The sequence below is a fragment of the Gadus chalcogrammus genome, chromosome 12 (genome assembly GCF_026213295.1).
Source record: "Gadus chalcogrammus isolate NIFS_2021 chromosome 12, NIFS_Gcha_1.0, whole genome shotgun sequence".
NCBI classification, from domain to species: Eukaryota; Metazoa; Chordata; class Actinopteri; order Gadiformes; family Gadidae; genus Gadus; species Gadus chalcogrammus.
Genome location: NC_079423.1, coordinates 16,824,461 through 16,849,092, shown reverse-complemented (window position 1 = coordinate 16,849,092; position 24,632 = coordinate 16,824,461). Strand labels below are relative to the sequence as shown.

The window sequence follows — 24,632 nt, the reverse complement described above, 5'->3', positions numbered from 1 at the left end:
CCTCCCACCGGTGTATAAAAGCAAGCTATTAAATTGCAAGCTTATTTACCTTTGAGAACGGCGCACAGTAGGAATTTACGGTGGGCGTTCCAAGACGCAGTAGATCTACAGCGCCTCTACGTGGCCATAAAGGGTAACTGCGTCTTTGTGTTATATTTGTTCTGTGTCACTTTCAGACACATGCATCTGGATTAGAGACGTGTGAATTGTATTGTTATACATATAATGCCTGTTAAGCCATTTGAGACTGTAACTGTGAGTAAGGGCTATACAAATATTATATAAAAACTATAAAAAAATAATTTATTCTAATTGATTGAGCAGGATTGAGCAACAAATGGAGATGGTTGATGTCAGGGTATAGGTGCTACTTGTAGCATATTATGCTAAAAGTATACCCTGCCTATCCTACTTGGATGCACTGTTATGGATTTTTACTTACATTGAAAAATAACAGTTTTAAGGATATTCAGAAACGTTCTTTGTTGTGCATTAGGGAGATGTTATCAAGCAGAATATGTAAAGTTCCTTGATGTAGGGGAGCCCCAGTGTTTCCCATTTATTGAAACTGCTGGGGTCACTTGAGATGTTTGATAAGAGAAAGGAAAGAGAAAAATTGATGGGAAGAGTTTTAACAGACCTTGCATCTTTTCCTCCTAATGTTTCCCAAAATATGGGCCCTCAAATATATATTCCATTGGGCCTCTGAAAAAATAGAAACGGCCCTCCATTCAATATATATGTGCGTGCGTGTTTATGTGGGTGTTCATTGCTCATTTCAGTCGGTCGTGTTAAGATGAACATTTGCCACTCGGTGTCCATCAGCCAGCTGCTTCCAATCATCGCGGGATCACTTGACGCGCCGCTGAAGTGCGCATCAAGTGATGCCGCGATGGTTCGGGGGCCCGAAAGGGGCCGAGGGGAACTCAAGGGAGCGTGCGGCTGACGACAGTCGGTCCCCAGCGATGCTGCAGGCAGTCCGCTGACAGCACCCTCTGCCTCGGAGATGAGGATGAGTCCCTGGTCGCGGCGATGGATTTTACGCGTGGTTGTTATTTAGAAGTACTTTTACGCTTCGTTTTCGTTGTGGATCTTCTTGGGACAGGTGGTAAGTTACTTTTTCCGCTCTTCTTTATTTTTCGACCTGTTATTTTCCCGAACTTTTCGTATTGATTGCTAACTTTTTTGTGGACAGCACTTGTCCACTACCCCTAACCAATATCTTACTTATTTTGTAATCAGTAGGCTGCAATATTTCATTGTGTTTTATTTCAGTTCCCTTCATTTTACAATCGGTAAGTTTGTGGTTTGATAGCATTGAAATTAATAAGGTGTCGTTTTACAGTTAAATCCTTTATTTCGGCCTATGCAAAATGACGTGTTCCATGCCTTTACTGTACACATAATATCTTTAACATTGATATAATATTTCCAAAGGGAAATCTCGGTTTCTTTTCATAATACGCTCGGGTCCACCGTCTTATATTTACACCGCGGCTGCTCGCAGCGGTAATAGGCCGTCGTTCATCAGGGCCTTGCTTTGAATTTCAATTAGCGGAGCGGGATGACATCACTGCTTGTATTGCAGTGACTAAGTGGACGTTTTCTAAAGATATCTATAGCATGAAAAGACATGGGTAACAATAGGGGGTGATCGTGTTTCTCCCTGGGCGGTGGGTGGGCGTGGGAGGTCAGAGGGGAATGGCTGGCTCTGCAATCAAATGGATAAGGCCAGACGCACATACGACTTTACAGGACGCTGTGTGTTATCACCCGCCACACACACGCCATTGGTCAGAGTCTATGACATGTCAATGGGCGCCACATGTACCATTCTAGGGCTTGCAGATAGGACCCTAAAAGAGGCTGTGCGTCTAATTTGCATATGAAAGAACCCTTACAAGCTTTGTGTGTGTGTGTGTGTGTGTGTGTGTGTGTGTGTGTGTGTGTGTGTGTGTGTGTGTGTGTGTGTGTGTGTGTGTGTGTGTGTGTGTGTGTGTGTGTGTGTGTGTGTGTGTGTGTGCGCGTGTGTGGTCTGATAGCGTGCATGCATGTGCGCATGTGTGTGCTTGTGTGTGTGTGAGTCTGTGTTCAAGTATGTGTGTGCAGGTGTGTGTGTGTGTTTCTGTGTGGGAGTTGTCTGCATGCGTACGTGTGTGCGTGCCTGTGTGTGTGGTCTATAGGCGTGTGTGTGTGCATGCGTGTTTGTGTGCGCACGTGTTTGTGTGTGTACGTGTGTGTATGCGTGTGTGTGTGCGTGTGTGTGTGGTTTGCCAGAGCTTAGGCAGGCAGTCTGCTTCTGTGTCCTCCCTGGGTTCCAGAAGGACCCATCTGTCTGCAGCAGGCCAGAGTGGAGGTCATCTTGTTTCATTAACATCAATTCCCCCGCTCATTTCTGTGCTTAGCTATTCTGCATGCATCCATTAAGATACCCACGTGCCGTACATAGTAGAGTCATGCATAGTGTAAGCTTAGAGCTCATGTCCATTCATGAAACCAAAAACCAGAGTTATATTGGCTTCTAGAGTGTAAACCTTGGAATCCTCTGTCTCACCTTTGAGCTACTGGAATGGCCATATGGTCCGAGCCCTATTGACACTGTAGGGTTCCAGCCCCATGCCCCGTCACCCCCACCCCCCTCTGAGTCACTCCTAGAGCAGGATAGTCCAAGTCTAGACGTCTGCGCTCGGCTGTTTCAGAGCGCTGCAGCCTCTCTGGGAGATGGACTGACCTTCGTGATGAGGAGGAGGAGGATGAGCAGGATGATGAAGGCTAGGATGTGATTGCCCTCTTCAGGATCTTTAGAGTCTGATTGCACCCTCGAATCAAACATGGGGTGCTTCGCAAAGAGCGTTGAAAATGAGAAAGGAAATGATTTGGATGGGCTCCTCCCTTACAAAAAAAAAAAGAAACAGAAAGAAAATTAAATTTGCATAATTTCATCATTGAAAACGTATTCATGATTAAAATAAAGCACAAATATGAAACATATTCTCACTCATTGTTGCGGCCCACTCCTGGAGCAGCACGGTTCCGAGCAGAACTCGAGTCGGCCTCTTGTCTTGTGATGTCCTCCTCCACCTCCTCGCGCAACGTCCTCAGCCTCTCATCCGATCCATCGGTCCTGTCTGGGAGGGGGCGTCATGGCAACCTGTAGCAACATGCCGTTGTTTGATGGTCCTCTCTGTCGTTATCTCGCTGTGCGTGTTGTTGAGCTGAACAGCCGATTAGGGCTCAGACCGTTACAGACGGTTTCAATTGGGTACCATCTTTCTCTCCCAGTTGTGTTTCCCGTTTTCTAAAAAGATTTTCTGGTCCTTATTTTTTATTAATTTGAAGTAATCTGAAGTAAAATCGATCAGATGAAAGTTTGCAACTTTGTTATTATTTAACATTTAAAATATCGCATTTTATAGTTAAGAGTGTACACATGCATTATGTCAGCAGTAGGGTATTTGTATTGAAAGTCTGGACGTCTCTTTGATTTCCCCTTTGAAAGCGATCTGAAACAGCAGCAGTCTGTCAAGGGCCGCTGCTGCTGGAATGAACATCGTCAGTCAGTCAGTCGGGGCTCAGCACGAGCGCGCTGAGCCTCTCATTAGCATGGGTGGCGTGCTCCGACTGAAACAAGAGGCAGACCCACAGCCCCGGCCAAGTGGCCTTCACACACACCCCGCTGATCGCTGGAGCCGTGAGCGTAAAGGAATACACCCCCCAAATAACTGACTCCTGTCGAGTGCTATCGCCATGGTGATGGATGGAATGCAGATGATGGGATGGAGAATGGGTTACCGGGGGAAACGGTGCCAAGATGCTTTGTGAGGCCAAGTGTCCACCACGACGAGAAGCAGAGAGAAATGCATCAAAGATGAGGACAGGGATTCCTCCCGGACACCATCATCGTACACAGACTGAGCATCTGTTAGAGTTCAACATGAGCAGCCAGACACAGAACCAGAGACAGGTGGAGGTTAAACCAAAAAATACAGAAGGACTTTTGCAGAGAAAACTAAAGACATAACATATGCTGCAAAAATGTTATTGACTGCCTGGGATTGACTGAAAACTAAGCTCAAAGAAACCAACTTACTGACAGGGCAGGGAAGAAAAACAAAACATGCTGACAGTAAATCACAGTAAAAACAGTTACAACGCAGAAACCAAGCCCAAGGCTATAGGACACACATGTGGAAGGAATTCACTGAAACAATGGACCTACTTATCCTAGCTATCTTTCTTGTGTATGGGGAAAGGGTTCACCTAGTGATTGTTAATGCTTGGCACTTGTTTCTATGAACCGACAGCGATATATTGTTGTTTCTCTTACTTCTGATAAATGTACGCTTTGGATAAAAGCTTCTGCTAAATGCCCTAAATGTAAATGTTATGTTCACCCCTTCAGACCCCTTCAAAGATAACTCGATAACTTTGTATCGTTGTGAAGTGAGTAAGCGCGCATTGTCGTCTAACGCAGAACCACGCCCTTATCTGCCCTTAGCCACGCCCCCTGGAAGGCTGCCAATCACAGCGGACCCGTGCTCGTCGGACCCGTGCCAGAACCGCGCGCTGTGCCGTAGCCGCGGTAACGGGTTCGCCTGCTTCTGCGTGCCGGGCTTCCAGGGGCGGCGCTGCCAGATCGACGTCGACGAGTGCGTCTCGGCGCCCTGCCTCAACGGGGCCTCCTGCGAGGACCGGGTGGGCCGCTTCACCTGCCGCTGCCCCCCGGGGTTCACAGGTGAGTCACCTGGACCGCACCTGACGTTCACTTGCCCCCCGTCACCTGCCCGTCAGTCTCACGAGGCAGGTCTCCGCCCGGAGGGAGAGTTCACATGGGCTCGTAGTCTGAGCAGTTTAGCGATGTTTGAAGAGTTGTGATTTCCTGATTAATGTTTTAATGATTGCCATCAAATTGATCAAATGATTCGATTGATTTCCTTCGCGAGAGGTGGTTTCATTTGCAAGAGTCTTCAGAAACGATGGACTCTTCATTGTCGTTGAAACTGTTTCACAGAAGATGAAAAAACAGTGTGTCAAAGATATTGAGAGCTGACAGAGTAAATCATATTTGTAAAGCGATTCAGATTCAAGTGATGTTTTTCAGTGCTGCAGAGAGGAATCCCGCGTGTTGAAGTGCACTTTAGACATGCTGTTATTGTACTCTTATTTAAATAGCACTCTAACCTAGAAGATCACAGCCAGACACATGAAAGACCCCCACTATCACAGAAACACACATCCACACCCACGCACACACATACACGGACACACAACCATATACACACGCACGGACACACGCAACCGGACACACGCAACCGCACACACGCACACAAACAGAAACAAGCACACACACACACACACACACACACACACACACACACACACACACACACACACACACACACACACACACACACACACACACACACACACACACACACACACACACACACACACACACACTCTCTGCTGTGTGTGTGGCCCTCCATGATCCAGCCAGACCCCCACCACAGAGGTCCCAGAGAAGGTCTGAAGGACGTGCCCACCTGCCCCCTCTGCCCCCCCTCCATCTGTTCCTCTTCTTCTGCTGCTTTAAACTCTGCAGGGAGCACCTGCCAGCTGCAGATTGACAAGTGCCAATCACAGCCGTGCCTGAACGGGGGCGGTTGCCATGACACCAACCAAAGCTTCGCGTGCACCTGCCCGCCCGGTTTCCACGGAGACCGCTGCGAGTGCCAGAGTGGGCCGTGCCAGGACGGGGGTCCGTGTTTAGAGGGGTTGAGTGTAGACGGGTGAGTGGACAAGGAGCTATTACTGAGCCGCTCAAGATCCCAACACTCTACATCATCTTATTCTGTTCTCCTTTGGTAAATATGCGCCTTTAAGAGCTAGAAGTAAACAACTGAACCGTTTTTTTGTACGTTGTAAATCGGCGTTACAACCGTTTTCTAGGTACGGCTGTGTCTGCAGTGGCGAGAACTGTGAACCGCCTGCGCCGCCATGCAAGTCCGAGCCGTGCTTCAACAGCGCCCCCTGTCAGGACAATGGAAGCAACTACACCTGCAAATGCTGGCCAGGTAGTTTAAAATGACAATCCGTCTGCAGTGCACACTCTCCCTCCACTAAAGTACAATGCACTGGCAGTCTTGAATATGTAATGCACACACACACACACACACACACACACTCACACTCACACTCACACTCACACTCACACTCACAAATAAAAAAAATAAAAAAATAAAAAATAAATAAATAAATATAATTCTCTCCCCCCCCCCCAGGGTTCAGCGGGCCCCAGTGTGAGCGGGACATCGGGGAGTGCTCCAGCGGGCCCTGCCTTCACGGGGGCCGGTGCGTGGAGCGCTCCTGGCAGGCCCTGTACGGCAGCGACGCCCTGCTGCCGGGCCCCTACAGCCCCCAGACCGCCCAGGGGTTCCTCTGCAGCTGTCCCCCGGGAACCACAGGTACCCCAGGAACCAGGGAGGGGCCCGGGTCTGGACAACTAGTGAGGTCCAGGGGGGGGGGGGCTTCAGATGTAGGGGTTCACTTTTGTTGGGTGGGTGGGGGTTTTGGTTTCAGTTGGGGGTTCAGTTCTATTGGGGGGGGGGGGGGGGGGGGGGGGTTGTGGTCGGCTCACGCACAAACCAACAGATGTCACACACGGTAGACACGAAGTCTCAACTGAATTAGGCATTATTTACTCATCTCAGAGAAGTTTTGAACTGCTGATTTTATATACATTATTTTTTACAAATTATTTACATCTCTACAACCTCGGTGACCTCATAGCGTGCTACAGGCGTCACAGGAAGTGTACACAGAGCACCAAGGATGAGTACAGGAAGGGTGTTCATAGGTGCAGCGGTTTGATTACTGGTACCTGTTTGAGTCGACACCTGTTGTGTACACACCAGCGTACGTATTCGTAAAGATCACACATCGAGCGGCAAAATCATCTTATTCACGGCCGGCCTTGACCTGTGACGACGAAAGAGGACTTTTGTTTAGTTTGGTTTTTACACATACACGTGTGATGGAGATTGTGCGTTACACAAGATTTGTGTATCCCCCCCCCCCCCCCCACACACACACACACACACACACACACACACACACACACACACACACACACACACACACACACACACACACACACACACACACACACACACACACACACACACACACACGCACTCCTGCTGTCAAGGTGGCTAAATAGCATTAGCCTAATCCCCCGGATCTGCCCGGTCTGCTGACCGTAACCCCCTCAGTGTGTCAGCCGGCCACAGACAGTCACGCTAGGAACGGGGCTCGTTCTGCCGCTCACACCGCCAGCGAGCGCGTTCTCCACGGGATACACCTTACCGCACGCTGAGCAGAGAGGGTTAGGGTTCATCTAGAGCCGTCCACATCGGCCGTCCAGTTATGGTTCATCTAGAGCCAGACGGAGCGGAGGGGGTTATGGTTCCTCTAGAGACATGCGCGGGGAAGGTGTTACGGTAAACCCAGAGCCCGGCTCAGAGGTCGTGTTATTGTTCACCCAGAGCCACGCTCAGAGTGGTTACGTTATGGTTCATTTAGACTCTGGCTCTGGATTCTAGAGCCACGCTCCGAGGTCATGTTCCGGTTGATCTAGAGCCACACATGGTGGTGGACCTGGTGGAAGCAGTACCTGCATGATGTGGAGACCCACCTGGTGGGTCTGGGGAGTTCTGCTGCTGGGGACAGGTAAGGTGCCGAGAGACGGAACCTCGATGCACGTGACGATAGCTAGATAGCTAGCTAGATAGAGCTGTGTTTGTGGTTTAGAAGACTGCGACCCCAAGGCGGTCCTTTGTACCTGGCTTCGTGTATCGCCTTATCCTAGCTATCGTTGTTGTAAACGGGGAACGAGTTAACCTAGCGATTGTTGATTGTCTTGGCGGTCGGTTGTATGTGCATCCTTACTGTACCGACAGTCATATATTGTTGGTTCTCCTGCTTCGGACAAATGGACTTCCTGTAAGTCACTTTGGAGGGTTGATGGATCCCTTCTCCTCCAGGCTCCCTGTGCCAGGAGCTGGTGGACGAGTGTGTCAGCGCCCCCTGTCGGCACGGAGGCCGCTGTGAGCCCCGCGCGGGGGGCTACTCGTGCCTCTGCCCCCCGCGGAGCGCGGACGGCGTCCTCTACGGTGGGGCGGACTGCGCCGTGCCGCTGACGGGCTGCGACGGCCACCAGTGCCAGAACGGCGGCGGCTGCCGGCCCCTCCTCCACGACGACGGCCGCACCCACGGCTACTCCTGCTCCTGCCCCCCCGGCCTCACGGGGGCGCTGTGCCAGACCCCCACCGCCTTCTCCTTCCAGCGCAGGGGGCACCTGCGGCTGCAGAGCCCCCCGCCGCCACCGCCGCCGGACGGCCAGGCCTTCTGCAACGTCACCCTGAGCTTCCGCACGGCGCTGCCCGGGGCCGTGCTCTTCCAGCGGGGCGGCGGCGGCGGCGGCGGGCTCCTGCTGGTTCTGGAGCTCCGGAGGGGGCGGCCGCGCCTCACCCTGAGGGAGGGGCCCTCGGTCGGGTCTCAGGAGGAGGAGGAGGAGGAGGAGGACTGGGAGGAGGAGGAAGAGTGGGAGGGAGAGGAGGAGGAGGAAGAGGAGGAGGAGAGCCAGACCCTGGAGCTCGGGCGCGCCGTGGCGGACGGGGAGTGGCACACGGTGGAGGTGCTGCTGAGGAACGGGACCCTGGGCCTGGCGCTGCTGGGGGAGGCGGCGGGCTGCCGGGAGGGGGACTGCCGGGCCTCGGCGGCCCTCCGGAGCTCCCTGTCGGCGCTGCCGTCCCCCCTGGAGAACACCTTCGTGGGGGGGCCGCCGGGTGGTCCCGCGGGCACGGGACGGCGGCGGCAGCGGCCGGCGTTCGTGGGCTGCATGCGGGACGTGCTGGTGGACGGGCAGCTGGTGGTGCCGGGGGAGTGGCTGGGGGACTCCGCCCTCAACGTGACGGCGGGCTGCAGCCACTGGGACCGCTGCCTGGACGCGCCCTGCCGCCACGGGGGCCGCTGCCTCAACCTGTGGCAGGCCCGGCGCTGCCGCTGCCCCCGGCCGTACCGGGGGCCCGACTGTGGAGAGGGTACGTTCAACCCCCCCCCCCCCCGGAGAGAGAGACGCCTGATAGGCTGAGCGCCCAACACCAGCCAAACAGCACAGAAACAGATAGAATAGAGTGAGAATACAGCATAGAAACAGATAGAATAGAGTGAGGAATACAGCACAGAACCAGATAGAATAGAGTGAGGATACAGCACAGAAACAGATAGAATAGAGTGAGGATGCAGCATAGAAACAAATAGAATAGAGTGAGGATACAGCATAGAAACAGATAGAATAGAGTGAGGATACAGCATAGAAACAGATAGAATAGAGTGAGGATACAGCATAGAAACAGATAGAATAGAGTGAGGAATACAGCACAGAACCAGATAGAATAGAGTGAGGATACAGCACAGAAACAGATAGAATAGAGTGAGGATGCAGCATAGAAACAAATAGAATAGTGAGGATACAGCATAGAAACAGATAGAATAGAGTGAGGATACAGCACAGAAACAGATAGAATAGAGTGAGGATACAGCATAGAAACAAATAGAATAGAGTGAGGAATACAGCACAGAACCAGATAGAATAGAGTGAGGATACAGCACAGAACCAGATAGAATAGAGTGAGGATACAGCACAGAAACAGATAGAATAGAGTGAGGATGCAGCATAGAAACAAATAGAATAGAGTGAGGATACAGCATAGAAACAGATAGAATAGAGTGAGGATACAGCACAGAAACAGATAGAATAGAGTGAGGATACAGCATAGAAACAGATAGAATAGAGTGAGGATACAGCACAGAAACAGAGTGTGAACACCCAGAACGAAAACAGAATATAGTAAGGTTGGTTCTGAAAAAGAAAAGTTTGGGAAAGGATTCTAGGATTCCAGACGGAAGTTCCTTCCGTGTGGAACACGGATCAGACCACTATGTGATAGTATTGATCGAGCAGGAAGTGGGAGGCCATGGGTCAGTGAGTATCAAGCAGGTCGTTTAACTCTCCTTGGATCATGCGTGACTCAAAGCTGGCAGGAGGGCAAGCGAGGCCAGAGGAAGGAGGAAGGAGGAAGGAGAGAGAGCGATAAGGAGAGAGTGACAGATCCTCTTATCCAACTGGATTAGTGCTGGGAGAGATTCTGTGGTAGAAGGAGACGGCACATATTACCCATGTTAGCACACTTTGCTAAACTGTGGAACAGGCGAGTATGTAAAGGAAATAAGGGATTATTGAGGATCACCATTTAGGTTTTCTTGGTATGTAATGCTAGCTAAAGCCTCCTGATTCTGTCAGAGAGGATTTGATAACAATGACTTTGCTGGAGAGACATACAACCTACAAACACCCCTTGATCCTCTGGCCAGTGGAGGGAGTGACGATCTGGCAAACAGACGCACACGTAATGTCATTAAACACGCACACACGCATCGTGAGATTACACAACAGAGGCTTTTGGTTATCTCGTTCTGGAACTCCTCATCAACAAATACAGCGTCTCGTTTCCTCTGTATCTGGGATCTGTTCTAGTGGAGCTACAGGTGAATGTGCTGATGCTGGAGACAGACAGACAGACAGACAGGCAGACAGGCAGACAGGCAGACAGGCAGACAGGCAGACAGGCAGGCACGCAGGCACGCACGCACACAGGCACGCACGCACGCACGCACAGGGCAGCTGGCTGAACTCAATGCCTGCTCCTTAATCATTCTTTCCTCTCTATATTCACAATCACATTACCTGATGTGTCTAGATTATAGTTAATACGTCCGTTAGGCAGACAGATGCTGTTCAGTTTCTAATTAGCTTTCACTGTTTCTTTCCTGCTAAAACCTATTTCTTTCCGTAAAAAATAATCGTGACATCGTTATTCTATATCACAGAACATCACTTGCGTTTACTCCATCTCCTATGGAACAGGGAGGCCGCCATCTTGTTCTCCTGTGTGTAGCGTTCTGGTCTCTGAAGCTAACCCCCGTCTGCCCCCCCCTCCTCCCCCTACCCCTCCTCTTCCCCCTCCTCCTCCTCTCTCTCCCTCCCCCCCCCCTCCTCCTCCTCCTCCTCTTCCTCCTCCTCCCCTTCCCCATCCTCCCCTCTTCCCCCTCCTCCTCCTCCCCCTCCTCTCTACAGAGCTCGCCCTGGCCCGCTTCGGGGGCGGCGACTCCCTGAGCTCCGCCCTCTTCTCCGTCACGGACCCCCTCGGCCCGGACCTTGCCGTCTCGCTCTTCCTGCGGACGCGGCGCCCCACGGGGCTCCTGCTGGCCGTTGCCCCCGGCAACGGGAGCGACGGGGGCCCGTACCTGCGCATGTGGCTGGAGGGCGGAAAGGTCAAAGTTCAGGTCGACGGCTCGGAGCGGCTGGAGTCACGGGGCGCGCTCGGCGACGGGGAGCGCCACTTTGTGAGCGTGGAGGTGGGCGGGGCGAGTGGCGGAGTCACGCTGTTCGTGGGGGAGGAGCAGCAGGGCCACGCCCCCCAGGCGAGACCCCTGGACGTCCGGGCGGGGGCCCGGGTCTCCGTGGGGGGGCTGCAGGAGGAGGGGCCGGGGCCCGGCTCGTTTAAGGGCTGCGTGCAGGACCTGAGGATCAACGGCCGGAGGCTGCGGTTCTTCAGCCCGGGGGGGGCCCCAGCGAGGTCCTTCCCCCTGGAGGCCACGGTCAACGTGAGCGAGGGATGCACCGGGGACGACGCCTGCCTGGTGAGTGGAGGCCTCACAGAGCTCCTGGAGACCCTTCTAGACCAGAGGAACGCCTTCTGAGCTTCCTACCGGAGCTCAGACTGCAGCCCGGTTAGAGCTCCTTAAAACCTGTCTAGACCTGAGAGACGTCTTCTGGAGCTTCGACCTGATGCCCCCTCAGAGATCCCTAAAACCCTTCTAGGTGTTTTAAAAAGTCTTCTGGTGCTTCAACCTGATGCCCTCCCAGAGCTCTTCAGAACCCTTCTAGACTAGAGGAACGCCTTGTGGAGCTTAGACCTGACGCCCTCTCGGAGATCCTGAAAACTCTTCTAGACGTTTTAGAGAGCCAGTGTCTTAAAACATCTTCTTCTAGAGACTCTTGTCTCCTTAAACTCCACCCAGATCTACGCTAAAACCCTTCGAGAGCTTTCTTGAAGAAACAATGGCTCTGGTTCAACCCTTGCAGGGAAAACTGTCTTGCAAGGGAAAGACTACGTTCCCTGGGGGGGTGCGGTGCAGTAACGCACCTGATGGACGACGTATGCAGCGCAGCCAAAGGGCGTTCAGGAGGCTAAGTGGTTGTTTGTTTTGTTCACGGCAGCGGGGAGCGTTTAACCCCGGGGGAGCGGGTCCCAAGCTGTTGCCTTTAAACAACACATGTTCAAGCATGCACCTTTCTGGTGGCTGGCCAGGTAGCATGACAGATGGCCAGGGGGGGCCGGGGGGTCACTCGGGGGGCTGCCCTCACAGCAGGAGGTCCTTGGGGGCTGCCCCTTCCCCAGAGGCCGTGTCACAGGTCAGGGGACGGAGCTGGAGTTTTCAAAATCCATGTTTGAGGATGGAAAAATCTTAAATAGATGCAGTTGTACTCTTTTTTTATTTGCTATAATTACGGATGATTACTAAGATTCGTAGATTTAGTGCGGTGGATTCTTTCTTACACCTATTAAAACCTCAAAAACGTCAAACTGTAAGACATTTTCTTTACAAAATCTCAAAAAAAATGAGTGGAATGTCGAGATGATTAAGAATGAGTAGGACAAACCGTAAGATTAGCGCAATGGATTCCGCCTTACATCTCTTTAAACCATAAAAACCTAACCTGATTTTAAGACCTTTTCTCTGCAATGTCGAGACGTCTCCCCAAATGGTGTCTCTCCTCCATTAACCCTCTGTTTCTCCCCCGTGGCTCCAGGCGAACCCCTGTCTGAACGGAGGCCAGTGTCTCTCCCTGTGGGACCACTTCACCTGCACCTGCCCCTCCCACACAGCAGGGCGGCGCTGTCAGGAGGTCCGCTGGTGTGAGGCAGCCCCCTGCCCCGCGGGCGCAGTGTGCCACCCCCTCCACCAGGGGTTCGAGTGTAAGTCCTCAGGGGGGGAAGCACCAGCGTTCCCTACGGACGCCCGTCTTCAGGGAGTCAGGCCCTGGGGGGTTCGGTCAATCATTCAGCTAAGAAAATGGGAATAAAGATAAAGATGGCGTCAATAACACATTTACAAAGTTAATGCGATTTAGGGAATAATTAGGAAAGAATTCAAGGATAAACCTAACAATTGTGAATGCTCGGCGTTTGGTTCAATGAACATCCTGACTGTACCGACAGCGATATATATTCAGGGTATTATGTTTTGATCAAACGTAAAACAGCATACATAAAAAAAGCTCAGGAGTCTTTGAGCCAGAATAAATGAACAATAAAGAGTTATAACTAGGGACAATCAAGGAAAGTTATACCTGGGTGGACAGCCCGGTTAGGCAGGCTAGGGCTGTAGTGTAGTGTGGGTGTTTGACTCCCAGCTGGACGCCGATGGTTCTGTCTTGCCCTGTGTAAACATGTGATGCAACAACATCCATGCTTCCTGTATACAGCCGGACTAAACCTGCTCCTGCCATATGCCCGGACCCTGGACCCCGGACAGATTAGTCCCTTTAAAACAGAGATTAGGGACGGTTTGCATCGCTGCCTGCCGGGCCACAGAGGGCAAGTCAACCCGGAGATTACCACAGCATTCATATTCCACATCACAGTTACATTACACCTGTGAGGGAGCATCCTGACATTGTGTCCACGCAAGGCCTCCACCCTCAAGCCTGCAATGGAACAGGTTAGCATTAGTGTACTTAGACAGTGAGGATGGTGTTGCTTACTTTACATATGGAAATGGGAGAATTTTTCCCTGAGCTTAGCTTAGACCCTTATACATTTACATTTACGATTCGGGAATTTAGCAGACACTTTTATCAAAAATTGACAGAAGAAAGAGAAACAACAATATATCTCTGTGGGTACAGTAAAGATGTTCATAGAACCAACTGCCAAGCACTAACCATCACTAGGTTAACCCATTCCCCGTAGACAACACGGATGGATAGGATAAGATGCTAAACAATGCAAAGTAATATCTTTAAGTGCAAGGATGTACCACTCCAATAAGTGCGTAGATTAAGTGCCAGGGCGTACCACATACAACAAGTGCATAAGGGTGGAGTTTCTCTTGCTGAAGCTTGTGAGTGACTCTCCCCCCCCCCCCCCCCCCCCCCCCCCCCCCCCCCCCCACAGGCCTCTCCAACGTGACCCTTCTGAACGACAGCAGCGTCCTGTCCTACCGGGGGCGGGGCCTCCTGTCCCGGGACGTCGCCAGCCTGACCCTGAGCCTGCGCACCCGCCGCCGCCACGTCGCCCTGCTCCACGCCGAGAGAGGCTCCGCCTTCATCACCCTCTCGCTGCAGGACGGGCGGCTCTGCATGGAGCTGCAGAGCCACGCCGGAGGGGGGGAGGAGGAGGGGGAGGACAAGAAGATGGAGGAGAAGGAGGAGGAAGGGGTGGAGGAGGAGGAGGAGAAGGAGGAGGAAGGGGTGGAGGAGGAGGAGGAGAAGATGGAGGAGAAGGAGGAGGAAGAGAAGGAGGAGGAAGAGAAGGAGGGGGAGAAGGAGGAGGAAGAGAAGGAGGAGCTATCCACGGTCAGCCTGACGAGCCGGCGGCTGGTGAGCGACGGCGAGTGGCACAGCGTGCACCTCTTCATGGCGGCCCCCTGGGCGCGGCGGTCCCGCTGGACCCTAGTCCTGGACGAGGACCTGGAGGGGGCCAGCACCTCGGCCGCGCCGGGGGGCGGCAACCTCAACTTCCTGCGGCGGGGCGTGGACATCTTCCTGGGGGGGCTGGGCCCCGGCGTGGGCTGGGGCCTGGTGGGCTGCCTGGGCCCCGTGGAGCTGGGGGGCGTGGCCCTGCCCTACTTCGGCCCCGCCCAGCTGGGGGTCCCGCGGCCGCAGGCCGAGCGCTTCGAGCTGACGTCGGCGCCGCCGGCCCGGGGCGGGTGCGGGGGCGGGGCCGTGTGCGAGCCTGACCCCTGCCTGAACGGGGGCCGGTGCCGGGACCTCTTCGACCTGCACCGCTGCGAGTGCCCCGAGGGCTGGGCCGGCCGCCGCTGCGGCGCGCTCGTCGACACCTGCGCCTCGGGGCCCTGTCTCCACGGCAACTGCAGCGTGGCGGGCCCCGGGTACGAGTGCGCGTGCCACGTGGGATTCGCCGGGCCGGACTGCGGCGAGGAGGCGGACGTGTGCGAGGACCACCTGTGCGGCCACGGGGCCACCTGCCTGCACGGCCCCGGACGCTACGCCTGCCTGTGTGCCGAGAACTACACGGGGCCTCTCTGCAAGTAAGGCCCAGCGGGGGGGGGGGGGGGAAGTAGATGAATGCGACATCCGTCTGAACCAGGATGTTTCGTGACGCGCCGTTCGTCGATTCTCGCCGCAGGTTTTTCGTGCGGAGAATTTGCCTCTAGACGTGACATCGCGTTGATGACTTCAACCGTTAAGATTGACATTCTAAGCTTAGCATCGTGTTTAGTTCTAGGGTTAGATGTCGACGTTAGGCTCCGGCTGGTCCGAAACGGTTAGCTTCTGTGATAGCCGCCGTGGGCGAGAGCGGGTGACGTCATCGCGCTCTGGCCTCGACCAACTGAAAACATACGAAGCGGGTTTAACATCAAACGGTTGATTCTGAAAGAAGTGTAAATGATATCGAAAATCTGTTTGGTGTGTTGATTTGTTAAGTGTTCGAACAAAGTTTAAACAAAAAACATGTAGCAAGCTGCGACGTCTGAAATGAGTTGAAGTGTCAGCCCCCCCCATCGCACGTGGGAGGGCTGGCTCGACTAGACGACATGCAGCGCGGCAGACTCGAGTAGACGATGCTCTCCACGCTTCAATGGGTGCGTTTAAAACATAAGCCAAGTCCTCAAGACCGACGAGACGTGTTGACATTAACAACGGGGTGACGGCGTCAGAAACACCCCCGACACAACCGGGGCAGCGCCCGATTACAGAGACGCCTCACGTCTTCAAACGCGCGCAGCGCTGCACACTTTTCTGTTAAAGTCGCGGAAAAAAACGCCTTTGAAAAGAAAACGCAAACAAAACAGCGAGGGGAGAGAAACACAACCCCGCGGTTCGCACAGCGGGGGGGGGGGGGGGGGGAAGAGAAGAGAGAGAGAGAGAGAGAGAGAGAGAGAGAGAGAGAGAGAGAGAGAGAGAGAGAGAGAGAGAGAGAGAGACTTTCCCACGTCCTCCCGTCAGCCGCCCCGGCGCCTCAGAAGCCAGTGAGACTCTGAGTTCCGCCGTCTGTGGAACAATCGGAGCACTGAAGAACCGGTTCAGAGCAGCTAGTGCCTCTCCCCTCCACCGCCGCCGCCGCCGCGCCGCGGAGCCCCAACGCCGCCGCCTGCCTGTCATCTGCCGTTAGCCTTGTAGCCGCACCGGGGGAATCCCCCTCAACCATTTATGCATCCCCATAAACACACACACACACACACACACACACGTTCACGGCTATAGCGCTTTCTTGTGCAGGAAAACACAAAACATTGAGTGCTCTCTCTCTCCACAAAGGCCACACACACACACACACACACACACACACACACACACACACACACACACACAACACACACACACACACACACACACACACACACACACACACACACACACACACACACACACACACACACACACACACACACAGCTTTTCAGAACCAACTCGCTCAGCAAGCAACTGGATCAATCGCACAGCTCTCCTTTCATTGCCAACATCTTTGCAACAAACAGAGAAGATGTTTTGTTGTTGTTTCGTCTCTTCCCCTGTATCTCAACCTCGGCATCTCTTTTTCTCCCCCATCTCTCGCTCCATCTCCCTCTCCCTCTCCCTCTCCCTCTCCCTCTCTCTCTCCCTCTCTCTTCGCCTCTGTTCCCCTCTAGTGAACGAGTTGAAGAGATACCGTGGTACATTGCTGTCAGAAATATGTAAGTACTTTTGTTTTTGTGTTCCAACTTTGTTCAGTGCTGCGTGTTTGTCTCCCAGTCAGCACACGCATCGCACACTAAACAAAACGCTCTCTGCTCTCAGAGTTAAATAGTTGCAATTTATTTAAAGCCTGGAACGAAACGCGGTCCATGTCTCGTCTGAGTGTGTGTGTGATGTGATCGTCCCTTCAGCATTAAGAGCAGCCAGAGCTCTTTAGAGCCTTTGTTGTAGACACACACACATACACACAAACGTACACATGCACACGCTTGCATGTGCTCACACGTACACACGCTTGCGCGCACGCACTCGCACTGTACATCTGTATGCGTGCTCGATGCACACACACACACACACACACACACACACACACACAGACATGCACACACACACCTTTTCCACCTTCCCACAGACCTGTATCAAGTCATCTGTATGCGTGCTCGATGCGCACACACACACACACACACACACACACACACCTTTTCCACCTTCCCTCAGACCTGTATGTAGTCATCTGTATGCGTGCTTGATGCCCAGGGGGGGTGTTGTGAATTTGCCATCTGCCAGACGGCCGCCCAAGCTCCCCGTGTCCTTCTGCGGCGACGAGACCCGGAACTACACCTGCTTCAACGGGGGCAACTGCACCGAGCGCCAGCTGTCCTGCGACTGCCGGCCCGGCTTCACGGGACACCGGTGAGACGCCCCCCCCCCCCCCCCCCCCACGCCCCAACCGCACCCCGCTCGGGACGGCTGACACCGAAGGGGGGAGGTCTGAGACTCTGAGAGGAGCGGAGTTGATTTATGTCTTTGGCTTGCAGGGATTCTGAGTTGCTTATTTGCATGTTTGCAAGTCGCGGGATACAGAGGCACTTTGTGGCCCTGCTTGAAAAGACGCTAGTCAGCGAGTGTACACGACTTGGTCGGCAGGTTTCCCTGGCGAGGGATGGGGTGGAGGCGAAGTAGACCAGGGTTGGAGTTTCACTCCAATTCAGACAAAGTTCCAAGAGTCGCTGAGCTCCATAATTTGTCACCCGTTGAAAATGAACACAAAATCAATGCAATATTTCAAAACGTATCTGGTTATCTAACCATTTAATTGCATTCATAAGAGCTGGGTTGACATGGAAATGAATAAGATCAATGAAAAAGGGAAGAAACTAGGGGAACTATAGAGGTTCATTGTGTTGGACCATAAGCTGAATAGAGGACCGGTCTCTCGAGCACCAAGACACAAGAAAGAACTGACTTCTTTGCTATCTGTATGTCCACAACAAAAATGCTCCAAATGTTCTACTGTGCCTTCATTGAAAGTGTTCTAACCTTCTGAGGCATCGGTTGGTCTGGCAGTGCTACTGAAGCACCAGAACAAGACAGAAACACTGAAACAAAAGCCAGTAAACTCTTAGCAACGTGACCCGAGGATAAAAGGCATCTATAAAGCAGAGCAGGGAATCAGGCGAGCGCGGTGGGAGAGTTAAAGCACGCCCCGGCCTCCTGCTCTGAACTGGTGCCATCTGGCCCCTTCTGGTGTCTAAGAATAGATCCAGCTTCTGGCTCGTACCACAAGCCCTTAAGTTCTTAGACGGGTGAGGCCTCAGCACCTTATCCCCCTGCACTGGGACCAGTGCTTCCTGGATCAAGGAGGGGGGGAGAGCTACTGGGAGGGGGGGGGGGGGAGAGAAGAGACACTCTCGTTTTAGTAGGTCGCTCCTCTCTTCTCTACACCAGACTCACTCGAGGGACGTGTGTGTGTGTGTGTGTGTGTGTCTGTGTGTCTGTGTGTCTGTGTGTCTGTGTCTGTGTGTGTGTGTCTGTGTGTGTGTGTGTGTGTGTGTGTGTGTGTGTGTGTGTGTGTGTGTGTGTGTGTTCTTTTGTGGTATGATGAAATGCCTCGTGGTTAAATGGTGAATGGACTCTGTGTTTATTCAGCACTCTACTACCCAATGGCCACTCAAAGTGCTGATCAATACTGCCACACATTCACCCGTTCATGCACACATTCACACACCGACGGCGGGGTCAACCATGAAAGGCGACAGCCAGCTCGTCGGGAGCAGTGAGGGTGAGGTGTCTCTCCCCACGGGGACTGATTAAGTATCCCTCTCTCAGTCTCAGAACAAGTAAAGTGCAAAAAACGTGGTGATGGGACGATGGAGGGAATGAAACTGGGCCACAGTATGAGTCTTTACCCATCTCTGTAGGCATTGAATGTACAGAAATCCATGATATAAAAGCCATACAATGGACTTTCTATCTATCCATCTCTATGCATCTGTCATTATACCTGTTCACATCTAACAATGTCTCTCGCCCACCCTCCTCTGTCTCTCCCCTCTCCTCTCTCTCCTCTCTCCCCCCCCCCCCCCTCCTCTCCCCCCCAGGTGTGAGCAGGAGGTGGACGAGTGTAAGTCCAACCCCTGTCTGAACGGGGGCTACTGCCGCAACCTGATCAACAAGTTTTCGTGCGTGTGCGACATGAGCTTCACGGGCGAGGTGTGCCAGACGGACGTAAGCGACCTTTACTTTTACGTTGCCGTGCTGCTGTGGCAGAACCTCTTCCAGCTGCTCTCATACCTCATCCTGCGGCTGGACGAGGACGAGCCTGAGGTGGACTGGGGGGCGGAGGAGTGACCCCCCCCCGGGTCTGGGACTGGGTTGGGGTCTGGGTGTGTGTGTGTCTGGTCTGGGTCTGGATGTGTGTATGTGTATGTGTATGTGTCTGTGTCTGTGTCTGTGTCTGTGTCTGTGTGTCTGTCTGTCTGTCTGTCTGTGTGAGTGTTTTTGTGTGTGTGTGTGTGTGTGTGTGTGCGTGTCTGTCTGTGGGAGTGTGTGTGTGTGTGTGCGTGTGTGCGTGTGTGCGTGTGTGTGTGTGTGTGTGTCTGACTATGTGCTAAGTTTTAATCCAGATTCATAATCGCTAGATCACTTTAAGTGTAAAAACCAAGATAGTGTTTCAGTGTTTAGTTCAGAGCTGTGACTGTGCCTTAAAATGACTCCTCGTCTTTACCAAAGGATGATTAATAATGTATTTGTTGGTAATCTATGGAGAGTAATAGGTCATAGCTTCACACGAGTAGAGTAGGAAAGCTGGCTGGGATCTAATATAAGTATTACATCTAATGTAAGTATATCTTGCAACGATTACCTCGATATGGATAATATCATTAACAAATGTGAAAAGGCATTTTTTGTCAAAAGAGGGAATCTTAAGAAACAATCCTGCACAAATATTCAGTTCCACCTTAAAACACATCCCGCTACTACAAAAACCAGAGACCCAGAGCTCCTATCATCCTATGATCACAACAGTTATATAAGTATCATACAATAACCAGCTGATACACATGAACAATTCATGCTATAAAAACAAGGCTACAGGAACATAGCACTAGAGAACAAAATCAAATGACAGTTTTGCATTTGCACGGATTAGAAAATGAGTTCTAAGGATGTATTTTATATGTATGCCAAAGGTATGTTCTTTGGTGACAGTGTCACTGTAGTAGGGTAGTAACGGATTAATTTGTCTTGAGATATCGCGTATATAACCTGTTTGTTAGTGAACAGGCTGACATTAGTGTTAACAAAGACCAAACTAAGAGTTGGGATCGGTTGAGGTCACTTTGGGGCTGATTGGCTGATGGTAATGGTAAGTTTGGGCCTTGTGTCTCATGGTCTGACTGTCAGACGATTGTATTTAAGAGCTGAGGACATCTTTACCATGCCTGTGTTTGTTGTGAGGGGTTTGCTTTGACTCTTGCATGTCAATCCATGTCCAAAGAGAGTTAGTGAAAGAAGGGTGTTTGAATGGCGACCCGTTCTTCTTCATTCGTCTTACGCGTCTGTCTGTGATTTCTGTTTGTGTAGCAGTAAGACAGATGTCTCCAGCATGTCATCTGTTTGTATTTGTCTGTCAGTTATTGTGTTTTTCACTTTCATGTCCTCTCCTTCATTCTGTCTTCAGCTTAGTGTCATTGTCTGTATTTCTTGTTTTCGAATAAAACCGAAAAAAACAACAACTTTCTTAGCATCTTTGATCTGTCATCTCGTCTCTGTTGGTCTCCGTTGTCGATCATGATTTGTTTCCCCCACTCCCTCCCGTGTCATGTCATTGCTTCATACTGTTGCGTACCGATTAAAGAATCAACTGACATTCGTCACATGCCAACCAAACAAGAATGATTGAACTACAACTAAGATGTGCCAATTGTCCTTGGGGCAATGTCTGTACGTGTGTGTGTGTGTGTTTGCGCGCATGTGTGTGCCTGTGTTTGTGTGTGTTTCTGCGTGTGCATGTGTGCCAGTGTGTCTGCGTGTGTGTATCCGTGTGTGTGCATGCATGTGTGTGCGCATGAGTGTGCAGGTGCGTGTACGTGTGCGTGCGCTGGTCCCCGTGTGCGTGTATGAGCGGCGTGTGCAGCTTCAGGTGGCGTGCGGCGGGGCCAAACCTAACAGCTTAATCTCCTTAACAAGACGGAGGGAAGGTGTGACTCCCGGAATAATCCGACGCTCTCTGGCGCACTCAAAGGAGACAAGTTTGGCACCCCTTGATTCAGGCCTTCTGTGCGATCGTCTCAGTGATCGGTGGCTCAAACACTGGGACCAGAGAGAGGGAGGGGGGGGGGGGGGGGGCAGGAAGTGGTTTGTCAGCGTCTGTGCTGAGGCGGCCATCCTTTGAGGGGCGAGCGAGGGGAGAGGGAGAGAGAGAGAGGAGAGGAGACTTGTGCTTCGCCAGCGGAAAAAAGAGAAGGGAAAAAAAAGATGGCATCACAGAGCAATCTGCTGCTTCAGCAGAGAACTGGTGGCATTCACATGGGTTTGGGGAATCTTATGAGGGCAGCTTATCCCACACACACACACACATAGGTGTCCTGTACCAGCACAAACACAGAGACACACACACCTATAGATACGGAAATAGACACAACCATCCATGCACACACACACAGCCCCTCCTTCAGATAAGGAGATTGAGCAAACCCTCATACACACACACACACACACACACACAAACACACACACGGTACATAATGTACGACAGCAGAGAGGCAAACTCTCTCCGCGGTGGCTGTTGTCTCTGTGTGTGTGTGTGTGTGTGTGAGTGAGGGGGGGTGGTACCTCAGAGACTGGTTAGCGGGCGGCATCGCTGTCTCCCCGGCGGGGGGTGAGTGATGGTGGGGCCCGGCTGGAGGCTGCGCGGCGAGGATGGTGTCACCGCCGCCCTGACAGCAGCTAGCTCCCACGCTAGCCTGACGGGTAGGCACTCCTTAGCTTCTCTCTCTCCGCGGGAGTCAGAGGAGCGAGATGTGCTGGCGACAGCAGACTGCTTTTCTTCGGTGTCTTTTTCTTTTTTTGCCACCTTCCTCCATTCTGGGATCTGCCTCCGTCGACTTTTCTGCATGGGTTTTGTAACTCTTGATCTTTACTCGCTCGTTCCCTGTGTGTTCAACTCAACTAACTTATATATTGCATAGTGTTATAATAAGACCATCTAAAGGCGGGTTTGCGTTACGTGGATGGTTGTGTTGGTTCTGTCCCGCAGCCCAGAGCCTCGCCACCGTGACACAGAGCCAACTCGCCGACGTAAGTTACCGTCCCCGTCCCCGACCGACACCGGTGACCGTGACGACCGCCTCCCCGTCCCTACTGGGTCAACGGGGGGGGGTTGGGGCGTTGAGATCGTTGCATGCTCAGATCAGCAGTGGGTGATTCTGGGGGGTCGTTGGTGGTCGGGGAGCATTGGTGGTGATTCGTGGGTCAGCCGTGCTTCGGGGTGACCCCTGGCTCTGGGACTACAGGCCCGGTAGTGAAAGTGAGTATCCCCTGCATGGGGCATCGGGCGTTACATCGGGTGTTATGTATGGTGTTACATCAGGTTTTACCTCGGGTGTTAAATCCAGCTGGAAGTATGATGGTGTGAGGCGTGTCGGTAGCGTGTTCTTGCCGTGCCAGTAGCGTGTCCACGGTGGTGACGGAGGTCCTCCTCCCCTCTCAGACGGAGCACGCCCCCCGCGGCTCGCGGGTGGCGGCCGTGCTGGCGCCCTGTCTGGTTGTCTTGGCGACCGTGCTGCTGGTGGCGCTGGGCTTGGCGCTGTCCCGGCTCCACGGGCGGCGGCGGCGGGCGGGCGGCGCGCCACGGCGCCCGGAGGAGGGCGGGGCTTCTTCCTCTTCTTCTTCTGCGGCGCCGGGAGACGTAGCGCTGCGCACGCTGGCCGCACGGGTGGAGCGGCTGGTGTGACGGAGGCGGAGCCACGGGACGCAGCGCACACCAGTGTGTGTCTGTGTGTGTGTGTCTGTTTGTGCGTGCGTGTGTTTCTGCATTTGTATCTATTTGTGTCTGTCTGTCTGTCTGTATTTTTGTGTGTGTGTATGTGTCTCTGTGTGTGTGTGTGTGTCTGTCTCTGTGTGTGTGTGTGTGTATTTATGTGTGTGTGTGTGTGTGTGTGTGTGTGGTTTGTGGGTGTGGAGAGTGACCGAGAGAGAGCGAAGAAGGATAAAAAGCTGCTTATAAATCCTTTGTAAGACCTGTGCCATTTTAAGACCCTCGGTCGTATGAACCCGTTGACTTCTTCACAGACCGCGACCTTCCTCCTCTGAACATCTCTCATCTCCTCCCCCCTCTTTCTCTCTCTCTCCCCCTCTCTCTCTCCCCTTCTTCATGTCTCTCTTCCCCCTTCTCTCCCCCTTTCTCCCTCCCTCCCCCCCACCCCCCTATCTCTCTCCCTCCCCCCCTGGCTCCCTCCCTCTCCCCCCCCTTCCCCCTCTCCAGCTGACCTCCGGGGCCCTGTCCTCCCCCCTCCTGCTCCCCGTGACCCTGCTCTCGGTGCTCCTGTTCCTGGCTGTGGTCGGCTCCGCCGTGGGCCTGGCCGTGGCCCTCAGCCGGAGGGCCACACACGGGGCCTACAGCCCCAGCCGGCAGGAGAAGGAGGGCTCCCGCGTGGAGATGTGGAACATCACCCAGCCGCCGCCCATGGAGAGACTCATCTGAGGAGGGGCCCCAAGCACGCCCAACGCACACCGCACGACGGGGCCCTCAACAGGATGACGATGAAGGGTGGGGCCCTCAACTTGATGATTAAGGATGGGGCCCTCAACATGATGATTAAGGATGGAGCCCTCAACATGATGATTAATGATGGGGTCCTCAACATGATGATTAGGGATGGGGCCCTCAACATGATGATTAGGAATGGGGCCCTCAACATGATGATGATGAAGGGTGGGGCCCTCAACATGATGATTAAGGATGGGGCCCTCAACATGATGATTAAGGATGGGGCCCTCAACATGATGATTAAGGATGGGTCCCTCAACATGATGATTAAGGATGGGTCCCTCAACATGATGATTAAGGATGGGGCCCTCAACATGTAGATTAAGGATGGGGCCCTCAACATGTAGATTAAGGATGGGGCCCTCAACATGATGATTAAGGATGGGGCCCTCAACGTGATGATTAAGTATGGGTCCCTCAACATGATGATTAAGGATGGGCCCCTCAACATGATTAAGGATGGGCCCCTCAACATGATTAAGGATGGGGCCCTCAACATGATGATTAAGGATGGGGCCCTCAACATGATGATT

The 24,632-nt window shown here is 52.9% G+C and overlaps 1 protein-coding gene and 1 long non-coding RNA gene across 2 annotated transcripts; both read left to right on the top strand.

The window, feature by feature from the left end:
- The first annotated feature begins 884 nt into the window (after positions 1-884).
- On the top strand, positions 885-24,119 carry crb1 (crumbs cell polarity complex component 1). Its single transcript, XM_056604196.1, has 17 exons — positions 885-951; positions 4,499-4,735; positions 5,603-5,789; positions 5,950-6,074; positions 6,282-6,464; positions 8,043-8,553; positions 8,638-9,101; positions 11,198-11,763; positions 12,938-13,103; positions 14,304-14,506; positions 14,678-15,399; positions 17,000-17,044; positions 17,613-17,738; positions 19,427-19,672; positions 22,588-22,628; positions 23,041-23,348; positions 23,815-24,119. Exons 1-17 carry the CDS (start codon positions 885-887, stop codon positions 24,031-24,033), a joined length of 4,416 nt encoding a protein of 1,471 aa, XP_056460171.1. The 3' UTR covers positions 24,034-24,119.
- LOC130393379 (uncharacterized) lies at positions 22,122-23,113 on the top strand. The gene is made up of 3 exons (XR_008897105.1): positions 22,122-22,301; positions 22,588-22,628; positions 23,041-23,113. It is a non-coding gene; the product is annotated as an uncharacterized LOC130393379 (long non-coding RNA).
- Positions 24,120-24,632: the final 513 nt, after the last annotated feature.